The sequence below is a fragment of the Schistocerca nitens genome, chromosome 7 (assembly GCF_023898315.1).
Source record: "Schistocerca nitens isolate TAMUIC-IGC-003100 chromosome 7, iqSchNite1.1, whole genome shotgun sequence".
In the NCBI taxonomy this organism is placed as follows: Eukaryota; Metazoa; Arthropoda; class Insecta; order Orthoptera; family Acrididae; genus Schistocerca; species Schistocerca nitens.
In genome coordinates, this window is record NC_064620.1 from 520,893,976 (window position 1) to 520,910,599 (window position 16,624).

The 16,624-nt window shown below is 41.9% G+C and overlaps 1 protein-coding gene across 1 annotated transcript in view; it reads left to right on the forward strand.

Moving 5' to 3' along the window:
- Nucleotides 1-16,366, forward strand: part of LOC126195722 (uncharacterized) — a 52,736-nt gene extending 36,370 nt beyond the window's left edge. The window contains exons 5-6 of the mRNA XM_049934351.1: nucleotides 12,459-12,572; nucleotides 16,295-16,366. Of these exons, the coding sequence (XP_049790308.1) occupies nucleotides 12,459-12,572; nucleotides 16,295-16,366 (186 nt within the window). The remainder of the gene's footprint in view (nucleotides 1-12,458; nucleotides 12,573-16,294) is intronic.
- Nucleotides 16,367-16,624: the final 258 nt, after the last annotated feature.

Below are 16,624 nucleotides of genomic sequence, written 5' to 3' on the forward strand. Positions count from 1 at the left end.
TCAAGCTACTGTATTTGCAAACATATCGAGTTGTTAGTGCATATATCTGCTTATATTTGTAACTAACAAATATTTTGTGAATATATGTTGTAGTAATTACTTCCGTGACATCGTTAACGCTATCTAATACCTTTTGCTGCTGCGTATCAAAGGTAGAGCGCAGACGAAATTGTAGATACGTAATGTTTCAGCAGTGCAATTTGTTTCTGAGCGATATTCGCAAAGAATTATTTAATGTTTTTCTTAAGTTTCACAGCTTTAGTTGACCGCTAATTCAACGATGTCATGTGTTTATATAATTGGCTGATTCATCTCTGGATTTGTGTATGGTACTAGTAAATTCATTGTGAATATTATCTGATGTTGTCTTTGCTTATAAATGTACTCGGCGACAAATTCCACTGCTGAGACATTACATGTCTGCTATTTCGTCTATGTTACACCTAGATACGCAATAGTACACGGCATTACATAGTCACAGCGTTAAAGACTTATGACGGAAGTAAGTACTGCGACAGATATACACAAAATTATTGTTAGTTACAAATAGGTACAGGTATATGGACTAACAACTCCATATGTTTGCGTATAACTTGATAATGAAAATGGAGCCGAAATAAGGTTATAGCACCAGAAAATAACATCATAATAGTCTTTGAATAGCTGCGTTTTGGGTTACTAGGTATATATTGTCCTTACAAGAAGTCTATAACGCTGCAGGCCCAGACCTTTGGAAGGGAAATGCGAATAGTATATTCTGAACTTCAGTCTGGTCCCTTTAATCCCACAAACCAACCTATTCTGAACTTCGAAGATTGTTATACAGCGACTGAAGGACGTGCACGTCGAAGCACCCGATGTGTAATTTTGACGTGGTCTCTTCGTATACGCTAGTACCTCAGGTGTATTCACTACGACTCATAGGAGTTAAGTTGGTGGAGGACAACTCACATGAACAGCCAATATTTTTAGCAAAATGATGGTGTTGTTATTGCTAGTCCTCTCTTTCCCGTAGTAGGAAACCATTTTATGGGAGACTTTGAGGACAAAGCACTTCAGTCGGCGATTTAGAAACCTAAATGTTTTTGAAGATATGTGGATCAGACCTGTGTGGTATGGCCACATGGGAAAACAGCAACTCTTCATTCATTTTTGGAACATCTTATCTCTCCACATTTGGAACATCTGCTTTACCAGGGATCTGGAGAAAGTGGGGGACTTCCCGTTTCGGGATTCATAGAAAAGGAAACTCCTTCTTTCACAGTGTGTTGCGTAAGCATACATACACCCCAACCGGTATATAGGAACTACGAACTAATTCCAACAATGCTGGTTTCCGTTAAAGGGGTGACGAAGCGGATTGGATTCTAGAGATTGCGAGGTATTTTTCCGTGGTTGGAGGACCGGAATGGCATGCATTCAGCCTCGTGATGCAAACTGAGGGTTTATTTGACGGAGTAGTAGCTGCTCCAAGGCTAAGACACACGACAGGGACTGAGAGAGCGGTGTGCTGACCACATGCCACTCCACACCGCATTCGATGACGCCATTGGCAGAGAATGACACACGGCGGTCTGTTGGACCCTATTGCCCCGTTTAGGTGCATAATTACAATTTCGGAAACAGATTCAAAAACTGAGGAAGTCAAGAACAAGTTGGTCTACCTCTGGCTCTTATACACGCACTTATTCGCCTTGGCATTATAGAATTACTGCAGGATGGCCTCCTTAGGAATATCCTGCCAAATTCTATAGGAATGGCGCGTTAGAGATTCAAAATCCCGAGCTGGTTGGGGGTCCCTGGCCATAATGCTGCAAACGCCCTTAATTGGTGCCGGGCGGAGTGGCCGAGTGGTTCTAGGCGCTTCAGTCTGGAACCGCGCTACCGCTACAGTCGCAGGGTCGAATCCTGCCTCGGGCATTGTTGTGTGTGATGTCCTTAGGTTAGTTAGGTTCAAGTAGTTCTGAGTTCTAGGGGACTGCTTACCTCAGAAGTTAGGTCCCACAGTGCTCAGAGCCATTTTAACCATTTTTTGAACCTTAAGCCGGCCGAAGTGGCCGTGCGGTTAAAGGCGCTGCAGTCTGGAACCGCATGACCGCTACGGTCGCAGGTTCGAATCCTGCCTCGGGCATGGATGTTTGTGATGTCCTTAGGTTAGGTAGGTTTAACTAGTTCTAAGTTCTAGGGGACTAATGACCTCAGCAGTTGAGTCCGATAGTGCTCAGAGGCATTTGAACCATTTTGAACCTTAATTGGTTGTACTTGAAAAAAGAGACAGCATTGGTCGTATATTTTTTACTATTGCAAAATCGATTTTCTGTCACTGAGTGACCATCTTCAGTGCTATATTGTATAACTTAAATTGGGATGCACTGTTGTCACTAAGCTTACGGCAATCACATAGACTGAGCACCGATGTGTAATTTCGACGTGGTCTCTTCGTATGCGCTAGTACCTCAGGTGTATTCACTACGACTCATAGGAGTTAAGTTGGTGGAGGACATCTCACATGAACAGCCAATATTTTTAGCAAAATGATGGTGTTGTTATAGCTAGTCCTCTCTTTCCCGTAGTAGGAAACCATTTTATGGGAGACTTTGAGGACAAAGCACTTCAGTCGGCGATTTAGAAAGAACAAAAAGAACAGAAAGAATTGTAGATACGTAATGTTTCAGCAGTGCAATTTGTTTCTGAGCGATATTCGCAAAGAATTATTTAATGTTTTTCTTAAGTTTCACAGCTTTAGTTGACCGCTAATTCAACGATGTCATGTGTTTATATAATGTACATGTATATTTATACATTTATATAATGTACATGTATATATAATGTGTTTTTGACAGTTTCGACAGGTTTCACTCAGTCTATGTGATTGCCGTAAGCTTAATGACAACAGTGCATCCCAATTGAAGTTATACAATATAGCACTGAAGATGGTCACTCAGTGACAGAAAATCGATTTTGCAATAGTAAAAAAAAATATACGACCAATGCTGTCTCTTTTTTCAAGTATACCTGTTATCTGGTCGTAGTGCACAAGACAACATGGAGTCGCCAATCAATTAATTGGTTGTCATCCGCAGCACCCGTACTACACGGCATAGTCTATGCCCAGTTTTGTTGAAACGCAATGAATAACTAGATATTTCTCTAAATACTCTGTAGTAACAGAACGTTGCTGATCTGATATAATGCTTTTGTAGCAGGAAAATGACAGTCCACATCACAGATGTCAACGGTGCAGATTTTAGGAAATGAAATATTCCTAGAGAGCTGTCTCTCCACTGAGTATATTGCAGACATTAACAAAAGCCGAGCAGCCTGGATTTCTTGCCAGAACAGCTTCAAACTTCTACACTACCACTATCACTCCTAATGTCAGTCACCTTACATTTCTCATTCTCAACAGCTTCAACCGGTTTCTGCAAAAGCAACTCGATAGCTATGCTACGAAGCCGAATTTGTTATTCACATACGAAAGAGTGTATTTTCTCTTTTAGATTCAGTGAAATCCTTTTGTGTCTGAAGTTGAAGTTTTGTTCGGAAAGGAATTAGAGATTCCACGGCTTTAAAATGTTCATTGTAAAAAGCGACGGCTTCAGTCCACCTCGTTTCGACAGGCACAGGAGAAAACAATAGGTTCGGTAGAAAGTCCCTGCAGAGCCACGCACGATGTAGGGCTTTGAGAAGCATTTCATTGGTTATGATTTTTTGTGTGTACGTGAAGTGAATTAATATGTATAGAATACGCGTAGGGTAGCTGCCGCATTTACCATGTAGGCAGCGGCATCTGAACACGTAACAGACACTTTTTCGACTGGATTTCCCTCAGCCACAACACTTTAAGACTGTTATTCAGAAAACGAGTTACTGTTGAATGATTTGTGCGTTCCGAAACGTTGCAGGAAAGCAGTTACGGCTTTTAGGGTTCCTCTCCTTCGTGTTTGCCATGAATCTACATCTACATCTACATCTACATTCATACTCCGCAAGCCACCCAACGGTGTGTGGCGGAGGGCACTTTACGTGCCACTGTCATTACCTCCCTTTCCTGTTCCAGTCGCGTATGGTTCGCGGGAAGAACGACTGTCTGAAAGCCTCCGTGCGCGCTCTAATCTCTCTAATTTTACATTCGTGATCTCCTCGGGAGGTATAAGTAGGGGGAAGCAATATACTCGATACCTCATCCAGAAACGCACCCTCTCGAAACCTGGCGAGCAAGCTACACCGCGATGCAGAGCGCCTCTCTTGCAGAGTCTGCCACTTGAGTTTATTAAACATCTCCGTAACGCTATCACGGTTACCAAATAATCCTGTGACGAAACGCGCCGCTCTTCTTTGGATCTTCTCTATCTCCTCCGTCAACCCGATCTGGTACGGATCCCACACTGATGAGCAATACTCAAGTATAGGTCGAACGAGTGTTTTGTAAGCCACCTACTTTGTTGCTGGACTACATTTTCTAAGCACTCTCCCAATGAATCTCAACCTGGTACCCGCCTTACCAACAATTAATTTTATATGATCATCCCACTTCAAAACGTTCCGCACGCATACTCCCAGATATTTTACAGAAGTAACTGCTACCAGTGTTTGTTCCGCTATCATATAATCATACAATAAAGGATCCTTCTTTCTATGTATTCGCAATACATTACATTTGTCTATGTTAAGGGACAGTTGCCACTCCCTGCACCAAGTGCCTATCCGCTGCAGATCTTCCTGAATTTCGCTGCAATTTTCTAATGCTGCAACTTCTCTGTATACTACAGCATCATCCGCGAAAAGCCGCATGGAACTTCCGACACAAACTACTAGGTCATTTATATATATTGTGAAAAGCAATGGTCCCATAACACTCCCCTGCGGCACGCCAGAGGTTACCTTAACGTCTGTAGACGTCTCTCCATTGATAACAACATGCTGTGTTCTGTTTGCTAAAAAATCTTCAATCCAGCGACACAGCTGGTCTGATATTCCGTAGGCTCTTACTTTGTTTATCAGGCGACAGTGCGGAACTGTATCGAACGCCTTCCGGAAGTCAAGAAAAATAGCATCTACCTGGGAGCCTGTATCTAATATTTTCTGGGTCTCATGAACAAATAACGCGAGTTGGGTCTCACACGATCGCTGTTTCCGGAATCCATGTTGATTCCTACATAGTAGATTCTGGGTTTCCAAAAACGACATGATACTCGAGCAAAAAACATGTTCTAAAATTCTACAACAGATCGACGTCAGAGATATAGGTCTACAGTTTTGCGCATCTGCTCTTCGACCCTTCTTGAAGACTGGGACTACCTGTGCTCTTTTCCAATCATTTGGAACCCTCCGTTCCTCTAGAGACTTGCGGTACACGGCTGTTAGAAGGGGGGCAAGTTCTTTCGCGTACTCTGTGTAGAATCGAATTGGTATTCCGTCAGGTCCAGTGGACTTTCCTCTGTTGAGTGATTCCAGTTGCTTTTCTATTCCTTGGACACTTATTTCGATGTCAGCCATTTTTTCGTTTGTGCGAGGATTTAGAGAAGGAACTGCAGTGCGGTCTTCCTCTGTGAAACAGCTTTGGAAAAAGGTGTTTAGTATTTCAGCTTTACGCGTGTCATCCTCTGTTTCAATGCCATCATCATCCCGGAGTGTCTGGATATGCTGTTTCGAGCCACTTACTGATTTAACGTAAGACCAGAACTTCCTAGGATTTTCTGTCAAGTCTGTACATAGAATTTTACTTTCGAATTCACTGAACGCTTCTCGCATAGCCCTCCTTACGCTAACTTTGACATCGCTTAGCTTCTGTTTGTCTGAGAGGTTTTGGCTGCGTTTAAACTGCCAAGGAAATGACCATATACGTCGGTCGTTTTGTCAACGGTTAACCATACGTGGTGGTTACTTATACAGAACCGCACATTTTTCAGACCCTCCTGCTTTTTCCTTAACGTCGATTCATCAGGAATCTATTTCCCGCAGCACGCGAGATAGTGAGGTACTTACAATTTGTACCATAGCTGAGCACGTAGCCCAGAAAAATTCATTTGCGGTGGTTGGGCTCTTTTGTGTCTGCCTCAGAGCCGTTTGGTTCTCAGACGTCAGCAATTTTGTTCTTTCTGTGTGCATCACTACACATATGTTGCTTAAAGTGGGAAATATTAGAACACTGGATCTGCTTATTCAGCACTCGACATAGAACAATCTACATATTATTATCCCAAGACGTTCATTTATATGATACATTTAACACAACAGGAAGCACCATGAACACAAACAGTCGTGGCCTGTTGAGAAGTATCATTTGACAAACTTTTCTTGCCTTAAGCAGCCCGTAGTTCACAATTGATAAAAGTCGCTGATAGTCAGTAAACTACCGGCCGCTAGTCTTTCGTTTGCTACACTTCCAGTCTCGATAGCATCCCAAAATGGCCCCTACAATGCTACACACAATGAGCTTTCCTTTCGACCACTGAAATTCCAGACCTTAGAAAATTATGCGGAAATCCATATCATTGCTAATTCAACTTTATTCCATTATAACGAAATATTTAGAGCTAATTAACTTCCTGTCTTCAACATTTATGGTAGGTCGGATTCAGACATATTTCGAAGGGAGAAGCCTACTGAGGATCTAGGGACGTATGAACAAGGTTAGAAAGTAAATAAAATGTGACATTATATAGTAAAAAGTTAAAATAGGTAAAAACGTATCATTATAGCGAAATTTGTAAAAAAAATAGGCAACGATAAAATGAAATATATCAACGCTGCCAACATAATTCCTATACATTTATACACTCGTGATTAGTAGCGAAGGAAAAGAGTATTAATTACTTAATTGTCAGTGCTCTAGTCATAAGCCACATGCAACGAAATAAAATATTTTAAATAAACTCTCTTAGTAATTTTTTTACATGTAAGTTGTAACAATTAGCATAGGCCGTGGAAACATGAGTATTGAGTTAGACATTGATGGATCTGTCGGTTTGCATGGTGAGATCTTCTACGTTCAGGATTCCTAAATAGTTTACTTTCTGATGTTAATGTCTCCTGTGTTATTAGGTCGCGTCATATTTTCACTAAAATGATCGACGTTTCGACCCCTCGGCTGAGATCTTCCTCAGGATCTCATGGTGTTCTAGCAGTAGTGAACACCATAAGATCCTGAGGAAGATCCCAGAAGAGGGTTCGAAACGTCGATCATTTTAGTAGAAATATGATGCGACCTAATAACACAGAAGATTTTAACTTCAGTGATAACGACCACGAAAGCCTGCAGAATTACATAGTTTACTTTCTGTCGGTGATATTTGTGATGCTTGGAAAAATACTTCATGTCAGTTATATGGTCTCAAACTGTGATCAGGTTTGGAAGTCTGAAACATTTTGACGGACAGTGTAGATGACAGTGCCCAAGTGATATATCTTGGGACGAAAACTTTCTTAGAAGTTCGAAGTGGTTCAGGTTATTGTCTCGAGTCTTCGCAGTTTTCTCTGACTGTAGTCCACAACAGTTATACGACCAAAAGTTATCAATGAAGGATTTTGTTAGCTTCACGTAAGGACAACTGGTAATTTCTAACGAAGGATCGTAACTTGATTTGTGTGTGATAACTACAATTCGTTAGTCACATTTTCCATGGATCACCTGAACGATTCTTTTGTGGAAATGTTGTAAAACGAGTCAGTTTACAGGTATACATGATTAGTGTTAACATTAATAAAGACAGTTCTTTTTACACCTACTCATTCCAATGTGCTTGGAAACTAGATTCTTTTACTTATCTCTACACTGTAGACAGTTTCGTATTATTGTTATTTGAACACTTTTTGCAATAGTTATTTTGAAGCCATCATGTTTGCATATTTAAGTTTAGAATTGGCAAATACTTCATAGAAATAATACGGTGGTCGAAGAAACGATTTTTGGCTGTTTCGTAGTATGTACTGTACGTAAAAATTATAGAAATTTTTCGAACTTCTAGCTGCATCAAGAACTTAAATACCGAAGAGTAATCGAATGGTCCTCGGTCATTGTCAGATGACTCTTGTGTAATTGCTGATGCCGTCCGTATTCAGGGCATCCCAGGAGGGATGACCAATACTCATGGATATGAGAGGAACGATCAGTAAACATGACCTGTAAAACGTGTACTTTAAGAGCTGTGTGTACTCGTTTATCGTCTGTTCTGTGAAACTGATCTCTTCTACTGAGCAAGTGTTCATAGCTTTTAACGCATGCGTCTTAGACCCACGTTTACCAGTAAATTTTTTCTTGTTTTGGTCCCCACTACCTCCCCCGAAAATATGGAAAGCAAAGAATTTGCAGTGGAAGAGATCTGGTTCACAGTATCAAAGAAGTTCTCATAGCTCTTCAGGTATGCATTAGGTAGAGCCCATGTTTACTAGACAATTCTTTCTTTCGTTGTTCCATTCTACCACCTCTCAAAATATGGAAACAAAGAGCTTGTAATAGAAGAGATAAAGAACTACATTTTAAAACTCATGATTCCCAGACTTTTTTGCTTCACTGCTGTCAAACTCCCGAATATTGACCATTTATCCCAGAACACCCAGTTTAGCCACGCTGCCGCCTGTGATGCCAATCCACTGACATCAGTTATATGGTATTGGTTTCGTTGCACTCCTGCAGTGCCCACTACAGCGCCCTAAGGGCCTGATCCCAAGCTTAGCCACATAAAGCTATCTTTATTTAGAGTGTTGTAAAAAAATTGTAACTTTATCGCTTCTTTTATTACGCTACCCCAGAAACCATTTCTCCGTTTAATAACAGATGTTTCGTCGAATGCAAGTTGTTGCCGTGTTTCTCGGAGTACCGTAGGCGGGAGAACCTCTCGTGTTCTTCAACTCGCTGTTAAATAGTAAGGGGAGTTAGGGTATAATCGGGCACGGGCGTCAAGTCGCTAACCCTTGTATATCTCTTCACTAGTTGGTAACATTGTTTTTTGGCCGTTAGACCGCGAATACAGCCGGCAACTTTAATACCGCAATGAGGCTTAGTAATTATGACGCGTTGTTGTTGAGAAAAATAATTTGTTTGATTTTTGTGGTTGTATGATTACTTTTTGATATTTTGTGCTCAGTAAAGAACTTATACCTTCGTATTACAAGTTGAAACTAATAATACAACGTATTATTCATTGTATTATTATTACATTTACAGGCTTTATGGACATACGGCATGTTAAACGATTTTTCACCTTCTTTCTCATCGAGAAAGTAAAGTTTTTTTACCCGGGTAGAAGCAGTGGGGTGAAAGAGGAACTACTAGATATCACACCCTGATTTCGTTGCGAATAACTTACGCGTGTGTGTGTGAGAGAGAGAGAGAGAGAAGGGGGGGGGGACGTGAGAAGTATCTGCTTTTAACGGCACGTTACTTGCTTGTAGACATTTTGATAAACATAAATAAATAATGACATGCAGAATTTACAATATTTGCACCAATTTTTAGATTATTTTTGTCACTATTAAATTGATAAATTATGCCTAATTTGAGATGGGACCAATAAGAGCTTCATACAGTCAGGAAATTAATGTATGGCCTTACAGTTATCCGGGAAAAGTGGCACCCTGGTACCAATTAGCTCACAAGGGGAGGCCGCCAATTGTGAAATTCAGATTCGATTCATACTGCGCATAATAAAAGCTCATGGCCAGAGGTGTAATGTGGCAAAGCACCAAGATGCACTTCTCAGTCGTTGTCGAGAAAATCGACAGTTAAAAGAAACCGTTGCGGTGAAATACTCTCTACGATTAAAAATTTTCTACAGCGTCGTGGCGCGGCGGTAAGCGCTCGGGTTCGTAATGCGAAGGTCGCTGGATCGAATCTCGCGCCATGCATGTTGGTGAAGGCGGATCGCTCTCCAATTGTACCGCCTCCATTTTTCCGTTTGTTTAACAGGGTGTACCAAAGCTCTCACGTCCGCACTGATTTTCGACGATGTTATAAGTTGCGCTAGGGACCGCATCTACCTTCTTTCGAAGTTAGCAGGCAGTTACGCTGTTATGCGGCGGCTCGTTTCGGCCCATTCAACATCTGTCCTTGAAGTGTAACGAGCGGGTAACGGAGTTTATATTTCATACCTGCCACAGCAAATTTGTGTTCGTGTGGTTTCTATTCTAATTCGAACGTTTGACTTACGCTATACGTATTCGTTTCGGAATATCGTTTCTGCGTCTTCCGTTAACTATACGTGGTTAACATTATGAAGATATTTAATAACATTTGTGAAATACAACTTTGTTTGCGGAAAACGTAATGATGTTCGAAGTCACCAGTTTTTCCACGACAAACGACTTTCAACAACTTATTATATGCATAATTGTTGCAACTGATTGCCGGGAATTATATATATATATATATATATATATATATATATATATATATATATATATATATATATGTGTGTGTGTGTGTGTGTGTGTGTGTGTGTGTACACACACACATTTGAATTACAAAAAAACAAATACTAAAAAAAAAAGAGTTGCATGGCGCGAGATTCGATCCGGCGATCTTCGCATTACGAACCCGAGCGCTTACCGCTGCGCCACGACACTGTAGAAAATTATTAATCGTAGAGAGTATTTCACCGCAACGGTTTATTTTAACTGTCGATTTTCTCGACAACGACTGAGAAGTGCATCTTGGTGCTTTGCCACATTACACCTCTGGCCATGAGCTTTTATTATGCGCAGTATGAATTGAATCTGAATTTCACAGTTGGCGGCCTCCCCTTGTCAGTGGTTCCGGACTTGTATGTACTGTAATAGCAGTAATGCAAAATGACCTATCGGTGTTTAAAAATAAGGATATTTTCCCGCTTAATGCAAATGCATTTGGCGAAGAGGAATTTGCACCATCAGGTACAACAGAAATAATTATGTCAGATTCCCTGAAAATAACAGAGTAGTCACTGTTTCTTCACCACAGCCTGGTCCGCCGACTGATGTACAAACACATTCTTCATCCACTCTATCGTGAGAGAATGTAATCCCAGTTCCTCATTACGAGAAACCGTCATTACCCAGGTAAAGAGGTAAACGTGGCGTGACCAAGCAGTCTCCCTATAAAAATGAACTGAGTGCAACAAAATCATCTTCCCGGCAGATGTACAATACTGTGGTGTCACCGCCAGACACCACACTTGTTAGGTGGTCGCCTTTAAATCGGCCGCGGTCCGTTAGTATATGTCGGACCCGCGTGTCGCCACTATCAGTGATTGCAGACCGAGCGCCGCCACACGGCAGGTCTAGAGAGACTCCCTAGCACTCGCCCCAGATGTACAGCCAACTTTGCTAACGATGGTTCACTGACTACACACGCTCTCATTTGCAGAGACGACAGTTCAGCATAGCCTTCAGCTCCGTCATTTGCTACGACCTAGCAAGGCGCCAGATTCAGTTACTACGAATGTATTCTGAACAGATAATATTGTGAATCATGTACCGTCAAGAGCGACGTTCATCATTAATGGATTTAAGTTCAGTATGAAACTAATTACGTCCTCTTTCTGAATTCTCATTCCTTGTCATGTTCCAGACCTCACGTCAGTATAGTTCTTCCATCCTCACGCTAGCCTATGTGAGCTAAAACGCGTGCATTTCGGCCTCCTCTCGTAGCACGGTGTTGGCTCTTCTGCCAACACCACAAATACTGTTGAAGGACTCTGGTGTAGACCAGAAACGTTTTAAGACGTGTGAGGCAAACAGCTCTCCTGAAGATGAGAATGAAATTTCTAGCTATCTTTGCAAAGAGATCTACTCGTCAACAAGAAAATCAGATGATTGTGTAAAGTACTGAAAGTGTCCAAAATTGGCCCATCAGGATTGTACAGGGTGGAAGGTAGATAACTTGCATGAGTATCGTTGTGTCTCATGCCTTGAACGGAAAATATAACTTTTCCCATTTGTGACACAGGGAGTACCCGCTTTTACCCCAAGGCATGAAGTATTATCGTATACTGCACACTGCTGAACTATATTAAATATCATTTAAACCATCAAAAATAGGTCATCACGCTGTTCATGTCTTGTTCACCTTTCACCGAATTAATTTTGCAATCCCAACGATGAAAATTTTCATTGTTATATAATTTTCTCCTTAGCTACCGAATTATACCCCAAACTTCTACGCACAAAACTATCCACACACACGCACACTGTATTCAAATATTTCTAGCTTTATGAGACCTGTATCGTCTTCGTTAGGCCTCATGTTTTGCGGAATTTTTGCAAGAGGTCTGCAGGAGGACTATATTTCATGTCTCTTGATTAGACATTGAATCTTTCCTGTCAATGTGTCACATAATTGTAGAAATGCAAGATGCTTCGTGCGCTCCTAGGCTACTTCTGCTTAGGTGTAATATATCATGGCGAAACCTCGCATTTATATGTAATCAAGTTATTATTGTTACAAATTTCTCCTGTTTGTTCGAGCTGTGTTGTTTCAGCTGTTCCAGGGAGGTGGGAAAGGGGGAGCCGTGGTGAAGAGGCTGATGGCTTGCCCAGTCTACATGGGTCAGACTGCCGTCTTCTGCCTCGTCGGACAATCACTGACTGACCATGTAAGTTGGCATTCGCGACGAGAAGTCGATTTGCACTAATGAGTAAGAGTATGCAAATGAGATACACCTCTTTTGTCATCCATGCCTTTAATTTTTTTACGGAACCCCAAGGGACCCAACCCAAAATCGCTAATATACACTACTGGCCAGTAAAATTGCTACACTAAGAAGAAATGCAGATGATAAACGGGTGTTCATTGGACAAATATATTATACTAGAACAGACATGTGATTACATTTTCACACAATTTGGGTGCATAGATTCTGAGAAATCAGTACCCAGAACAAACACCTCTGGCCGTAATAACGGCCTTGGTGCGCCTAGGCATTGAGTCAAACAGAGCTTGGATGGCGTGTACAGGTACAGCTGCGCATGCAGCTTCAACACGATACCACAGTTCATCAAGAGTAGTGACTGGCGTATTGTGACAAGCCAGTTGCTCGGCCACCATTGACCAGACCTTTTCAGTTGGTGAGAGATCTGGAGAATGTGCTGGCCAGGGCAGAAGTCGAACATTTTCTGTATCCAGAAAGGCCTGTACAGGATCTGCAAAATTCGGTCGTACATTATCCTGCTGAAATGTAGGGTTTCGCAGTGATCGAATGAAGGGTAGAGCCACGCGTCGTAAGACATCTGAAATGTAACGTCCACTGTTCAAAGTGCCGTCAGTGTGAACAAGAGGTGACCGAGACCTGTAACCAATGGCACCCCATACCATCTCGCCGGCTGATACACCAGTATGTCGATGACGAATACACGCTTCCAATGTGCGTTCACCGCGATATCGCCAAACGCAGATGCGACCATCACGATGCTGCAAACAGAACCTGGATTCATCCGAAAAACTGACGTCTTGTCATTCGTGCACCCAGGTTCGTCGTTCAGTACACAATCGCAGGCGCTCCTGTCTGTGATGCAGCGTCAAGGGCAACCGCAGCCATGGTTTCCGAGCTGATAGTCCATGCTGCTGCAAACGTCGTCGAACTGTTCGTGCAGATGGTTGTTGTCTTGCAAACGTCCCCACCTGTTGACTCAGGAATCGAGACGTGGCTGCACGATCCGTTACAGCCATGCGGTTCAAATGGTTCAAATGGCTCTGAGCACTATGGGACTCAACTTCTGAGGTCATCAGTCCCGTAAAACTCAGAACTACTTAAACCTAACTAACCTAAGGACATCACACACATCCATGCCCGAGGCAGGATTCGAACCTGAGACCGTAGCGGTCTCGCGGTTCCAGACTGTAGCGCCTAGAACCGCAAGGCTACTCCGGCCGGCTCAGCCATGCGGATTAGATGCCTGTTATCTCTCGACTGCTAGTGATACGAGGCCGTTGGGATCCAGCACGGCGTTCCGTATTACCCTCCTCAACCCACCGATTCCAGATTCTGCTAACAGTCATTGGATCTCGACCAACGCTAGCAGCAGTGTCGCGATACGATAAACCGCAATCGCGATAGGCTACAATCCGACCTTTATCAAAGTCGGAAATGTGATGGTACGCATTTCTCCTCCTTACGCGAGGCATCACAAAAACGTTTCACCAGGCAACGCCGGTCAACTGCTGTTTGTGTATGAGAAATCAGTTGGAAACTTTCCTCATGTCAGCACGTTGTAGGTGTCGCCACTGTCGCCAGCCTTGTGTGAATGCTCTGAAACGCTAGTCATTTGCATATCACAGCATCTTCTTCCTGTCGGTTAAATTTCGCGTCTGTAGCACGTCATCTTCGTGGTGTAATGGCCAGTAGTGTAACAGCACCAATGAAGTGTACCTTTCCAGTTACGAGATAAATACTAGCACTTACGTATTTCAATAGCTTTAAATACTTCATCAGACGGGCAAGTTGTTCACTGTACTGTGTGTGTGAAAGTATGTTTAAGAACATAGTGCAATAGCTTTACAACTGCAAAAACTGTCGTTTGTACGATGAGCTGACAAAGTCCTGTGGTTCTGTTTTGTATTTCTCCAAATAACTTTTGCAGCAAATGAGTACTAAACAATTTTTATGTCTGCAGCCCTTTTAAAACTGCAGTTTACACAAGAACTCTTAGATCGTGAGATGTTTCGACATTACGAAATACTGCAAACTTTTAAACATTAGTACTTTCCCTGTAGATTCGCCCATGTATGTGTTCAACACATGTATTTAACACACCTCACCATCCCCCCCCCCCCCTTTGTGCCCAGCCCTTCCTCCTCACTATTTCATCTCCTCCTCCTCCTCTCCTCTTCTCTTTGTCTATTTCCTCCATTCTCTCTCTATGATATTAGCTTCCTTTCCACTGCCCCTGCCTGTGTCCTCCTCCAGCTCTCTCTTTCCATCTCCTCCTACCCCTTTTGCTTTTCCACATGCCCACTAGCCCCTATACGCATTCCACCTCCGTTCTATATCCCCCCTCCCCTCTCTATCTTTTCGTTACCTTCTTCTTCTCTCTCTCTGTCTATACCCTTCAATATCCATCTCAAGCTGTCCCCAGACATGCCCATCAGCACATGCACCCCTGCAGTACAGTTCAGTAATTCAGGGTGATGTCATACAGGGCAGCCTACGTTGCAGGACATTTCTTCCCCTGACATCTGGACTGCCCTGCAAAGCAGGTTGATTTGGCAGGCCAGTACTGTTCCCACATAATGTCTGTTGTGTAGGGCAGGCTATACATCAGGGACTGGGAAAAAAATTTCTTCCTATACATCCACTCCCACTGGGGCTATGAGGTTATAATCCACACAGTGCTGCTATTTCTGTGCCAAATCCTATTTAAATCAATCACACATACACCCTGCTTTATACATAAAAGAGTTTTGGTACAGGCAGTTACTGAAATAACAGCACAAAGTTCTATTTAGTTTTGTATAGCATGGATATATGTGTACGCAACATGTTTGTCACTGATATTGAAAGGCAAAAACGTATGACACACGCCCATGACCACACTACCAGCGCTACCTGCACCACCCACTAGTCTACAATGAGGCTAAGATAACCATTCACACCAATGATAATTATTGAACACATTTCTCATTTAGTACTAACTGCATTATTTTTGTCTTGTTTATTATGCACAACGTATCTTGGAACAATTGCTGGGACGATCATTTAAATCTGTAACAAAAGTTCGTATTATCAAATGTAAAGCTAAGATCAGAAGACATCACATACAGAAATCGAATGTAACTGTTATAGGTAGAGTAATGAAGTTAGTTAGTGTTGGTGAAGTTTTTTAACATTCTTCATATATTCCAAATAGGCTTAATACTGTATAATTTTTAAGCAGACTACTCATATAATCGAAATACATTATAATTATTTGCTGTAATAAGATGTAAATAAAGATAACAATGTCTATATGAAACTTCAATGTTAGTTAATAATATCAGCTATTTGCTGAACATGCCTCTAACTCCCCACATTGCACATTCTCAGCGTGTACAGCCACGTCACAAATTATGGCAACACTTTCGCCCCATTAATGCTGATGATGAGTTACAGCAGTAGCATATTATCGTAACAGCGAGATTTACTGTACGCAACACTGGAAATTAATACCAATTAAACACTATACAAGGACGTATAGGATGTCAACAGCAATCGTGAAATATGTAGTGATATGACTGGCGACGCTAGATCGGGTCCGAAGAATGTGTTACCGTCGATTTGAGCGTAGCTCACGGCCAAAGTGCCTGGTCGGTCCTAATTGAGAGTTCCGCTTGTGTCAACAGCCTTTCAGTGGTAGCTTCTCTTTTCTTGACGAGTACAACAGTGGTGAAAATCATTTGGGGTCTTTAAGATAAGTATTGTAGTACGAGCTAAAATAATTGTCACAAAACAAACAAATATAGAAACGTAAATGTTCGTGTGTTCAAAATCGTATGTCTCCGAAAGTTCCGTACTGACTGGTTTCAAATTTCGTCACAACATTTCATTCGAATATGTGAGTGTTTTTATGTACCTACTGGGCATAAAAATACAAAAATATGTGATAAAAATGTGTGGTAGGGAAACGTTGGTATGAAACAGATAAGTTTGTATTTATGGTTTATGAGCTCATG